This window comes from Photinus pyralis, unplaced genomic scaffold (assembly GCF_008802855.1).
Source record: "Photinus pyralis isolate 1611_PpyrPB1 unplaced genomic scaffold, Ppyr1.3 Ppyr1.4_LG8, whole genome shotgun sequence".
Classification (NCBI taxonomy): Eukaryota; Metazoa; Arthropoda; class Insecta; order Coleoptera; family Lampyridae; genus Photinus; species Photinus pyralis.
The window spans coordinates 23,970,821-23,974,644 of record NW_022170819.1 but is presented as its reverse complement, the minus strand read 5'-3'; the positions used below and the strand labels follow the sequence as shown (position 1 = coordinate 23,974,644).

The window sequence follows — 3,824 nt, the reverse complement described above, 5'->3', positions numbered from 1 at the left end:
AAATTTTTAAATTTTCCGGCTTTTTTTAAATTGCTCCTATTGTGCAATTTTTCATCAAATTCTTCCACTCTTCAAATTCTTTATTTCCATCTGATTTTTAAAACTCTTTTGGTTTATTTGTTTATTCAAATTCTTCAAGTTTGTTAGATTCCACAAATCGCCCAACTTATTCAGATTTTTTCATTCTTTTGTTTTTTCAGGTTCTTCGCATTCTTGACCTTTTCAAATCTCATGCGATTTCATTCTGAATTTGTTTGTCAAATTCTTCCTGTTATGCGATTTTTTAAATTTTTACAAATTTTTCCGACTCTTTCAACTCCTTATTTCCGCCTGATTTTAAGTTTTTTTAATATCCTTCAGATTGGTCCTTATTCAAGTTTGTCTAATTCTTAATTTTTTTTTCTTCGTGTTTCTTTTTTGATTTTTTTAAATCCCATCAAATAAAATAAAGAATTTTTCAGCAATTATGTATTTTTAATACTGTACGTAAATCTAATTAAGTGATTTATTTATTTGCGTAATTAAAAACAATTATAGGTATCTATATTAAACAAAAAATTTATAACAGTCTTGAAATGGATTAATTTATAACAGTAAATTGTATCACTCATAATTTATAACATAACACCAGCCCGACCTATTTACCTATTTATCACTAATATTCACTATCAGCATCAACGTTGTAACGAACTCGAAACAATTCGATTTGCCTATAGCAACCAAATTGCTAACACTCCGCCCACTATAAAATAAAGGCAATAAAATAAAAAATAATCTTTTTAGAATGGTTTCAACTACTCCCGAACAAACACATATTTCCTGGAAAGGATGCGTAATATCCACCTTAGCTTTTTATCGCTAATGACTAATTTTTCATGGCGCTTCGATGTCTTGGTATTTCTAGAATATTCGCTACAATACCTTTTGCCGTACTACAAATCCAAAAAATGAGATTAAATCATATCTTTGGCCGAATTTACACTTAGTGAGGGTTAAAATTAAAAAAATTATTATTAATTAAAAAAAATCGTTGCAATTAAAAACAACAGAACATATAAATGGCTTTTCGTTTGCACCAATAAATTCTATTTCGACGACTAATGACAGTAAACTACAGTTTACGTTAACAACTGTTTGTAAACACCCTGTATACTGCAATGTACAATGAATTTTAATATAGCTTCTGCTCATATACTTACTCTTCCTGATGATGTCTGCCTCATTTCCCAACCGGTAGGTAACTGTCCCAACTGATCCAGAGCAAATCCCCGCGACGCCAAATCTTTGGGTATTCGTGGATCGTGCCATGTTGACACACCAGTCGGAATATGATAAAAATACACTTGGCCCTGCTGTGTCGTCCGCAACTCTAAAATAAATTCGTAACGCAAATGTAGAAGACATCGAGCGTTATTCACCGTAACCGACGGGCAAATCTAATTTATTTGGATCACCGACTAGCTGTCCTTGAAGCGCCGCAATTTGGACGCCATTTAACGATGCGCGATTGCGTGCGGATCGACGTCGACCTCCGCTGTCGCCGCCGCGTCTTTCCTCCAAACTGCGTTGTCTCCGATCCTTCGACCGTCCATTCGTATTCTCTGAATTGGACAAATTAGGGACGTTACAACTAATGTTGTTAGGTGCCGGAACGACCGTACCAGATAGAAAATTTAACGGTTGAGAGAAACCGTCACTGGGCGAGGAGGATCCGGTACGCAGCGGACTCGTCTGATCCTTTTCAATATTTGCACCATTGGTTACGGGCGACGTACTACAACTCGGCCTTATCGGCGATTGCACCTCGTCCGTATTATTATTAACGCTATTATTATCGACACTATTATTATTGCTTAAATTTGTATTATTTATATTATTATTATTGCTACGAGGTGTCGCACGATTCTTCGCGGAAACGTGCGGTTTCAACCACTGAGTCGTTAAAGTTATGTGGTTCACATAGTACAAACGACCGTTGGGCGTGCGCCGCTCTTCCCAGCCTGGCGGCAGCTCGTCTTCTTGCGGCGACAATTCCCGACTCGCCGGCCCTCTGAGTTCGCCTAACGGACCCACTACTGCCAACGGCGTACCGCCGCATGGTCCGTCGCGCGAAAGCAACGAAATTATAATCTGTCCCTTAACCGGCTCACTATCATCTTGGGATGCTTTACACAGATCCAAACGTTGATCTGCAAATAGTGAATGAAGAAACAGATCGGATTAAAGCAAATTTCAGCAAAGATAATAAGACACTAGAGAGACAATGCTAGACTTTTTCATAATTCACCACAATTTTTACCCTGCAATCTAGTGACTCATTTGATCCGATAACTAAGCAAAGATCTTGGTGTATAAACAACATCGTGTAGCGAGGCCTACGATACTTATAGGCCGGAGTGCTCGAAAAAGTCACGTGACCTTAGGAGTCAGTTCGGGACACATTAAATTACACTGCGGCTTATGGAAAACCCGTGCGCGGCTCCACTATTTATTTTTTTACTCTGAATCCGTTTAACATAGAGCCACGAAATCTCAATGAGAGCTGGTCAATGGTACAGACAATTAAATTATAGTGTTTGTTAATTTTTAATTAACACTGGAAATAGTTAATTTTAAGGTTTAAAGTCTTTGAAGATAAAACGACGAGTAAATCCGTGTTTTTCTATATTTCCACAGTCATATTTCTGTTTCTAGGAACGATATCATTATAATTCTTTCGATGTCTTAAACTAGAATGATATGCGTATATAATGCCTTGTCTGGTATTAGTATAGATTTCACAAGCTTTACAAAATCGCGCATTAATTATCCGCGCAGAGCAAAATTCACCATCCGAGAAACTTTTTTATTGTTAGTAGAATTGTATCACATATATCGAATGAATTGTAACCAAAGGACACAAAAATGTTTTTCAGAAGGAATGTTTAAGAAATGGTCTTTTGTTCCCTTTTTTCAGCAGTTTTAGTAACTTCCGGAACACGCGAACGCTCAATGGAAATTATTAGTTTTTAAATAATTATTACTAATCGACTTTCAAATAATGTTTGTAATATTTAGAGACCCATTAAACTCACAAAATTAAAAATATTATATACAGGGTGAGTCAAAAGTATGGAATATATCTTATATCTTCGTTAATATTAGTTTTACATTATAGCTTCCGGAAATTCGTGTTTAGAACAATTCGCTCCTGTAGAATTCTTTAACAGAGTGTGAGTTTGTCTAATAATTTTTAAAGCTTATTCCCTAGGAGGTGGCTGGTGTACAACCATTTCTTAAAAATTCCTTAAAAAACAGTTTTATGTCCTTTGGTCACATACCATTCGATATTATATAATACAATTGTTCCAACAACAAAAAAGTTTCTCGCATGGTGAATTTTGCTCTGCGCGGATAATTAATGCGCGATTTTGTAGAGCCTGTTAAATCTACACTAATACAAGATAAGACGTTATATATACGCATAATTGGAGGCGCATATATCATTCTAGTTTAAAACACCGAAAGAATTATAATGAAATCGTTCCTAGAAACAGAAATATGACGGTGGAAATATAGAAAAACACGGATTTACTATCGTCATTTTATCTTCAATGGCTAAACCTTAATATTACTATTTCCAGTGTTACTAAAAATTAACAAACACTATAATTTAATTGTCTGTACCACTGCCCAGCTCTCATTTCATTTAAAATTTCGTGGCTTTATGTTGAACGGATTCGGAGTAAAAAAATAAATAGTGGAGCCGCGCACAGATTTTCCATAAGCCGTAATGTATTTAATGTGTCCCGAACTGACTCCTAAGGTCACGTGACTTTTTCGAG

At 35.8% G+C, this 3,824-nt stretch overlaps 1 protein-coding gene across 1 annotated transcript; it reads right to left on the bottom strand.

The window, feature by feature from the left end:
- Positions 1–20: 20 nt before the first annotated feature.
- LOC116179483 (E3 ubiquitin-protein ligase Smurf1-like) lies at positions 21–3,372 on the bottom strand. The gene is made up of 5 exons (XM_031499278.1): positions 3,321–3,372; positions 1,662–2,189; positions 1,419–1,601; positions 1,200–1,369; positions 21–932 (listed from the first exon to the last, which is right to left on the bottom strand). The coding sequence occupies exons 1-5, from the start codon at positions 3,370–3,372 to the stop codon at positions 795–797; spliced, it is 1,071 nt and encodes a 356-aa protein (XP_031355138.1). The 3' UTR covers positions 21–794.
- Positions 3,373–3,824: the final 452 nt, after the last annotated feature.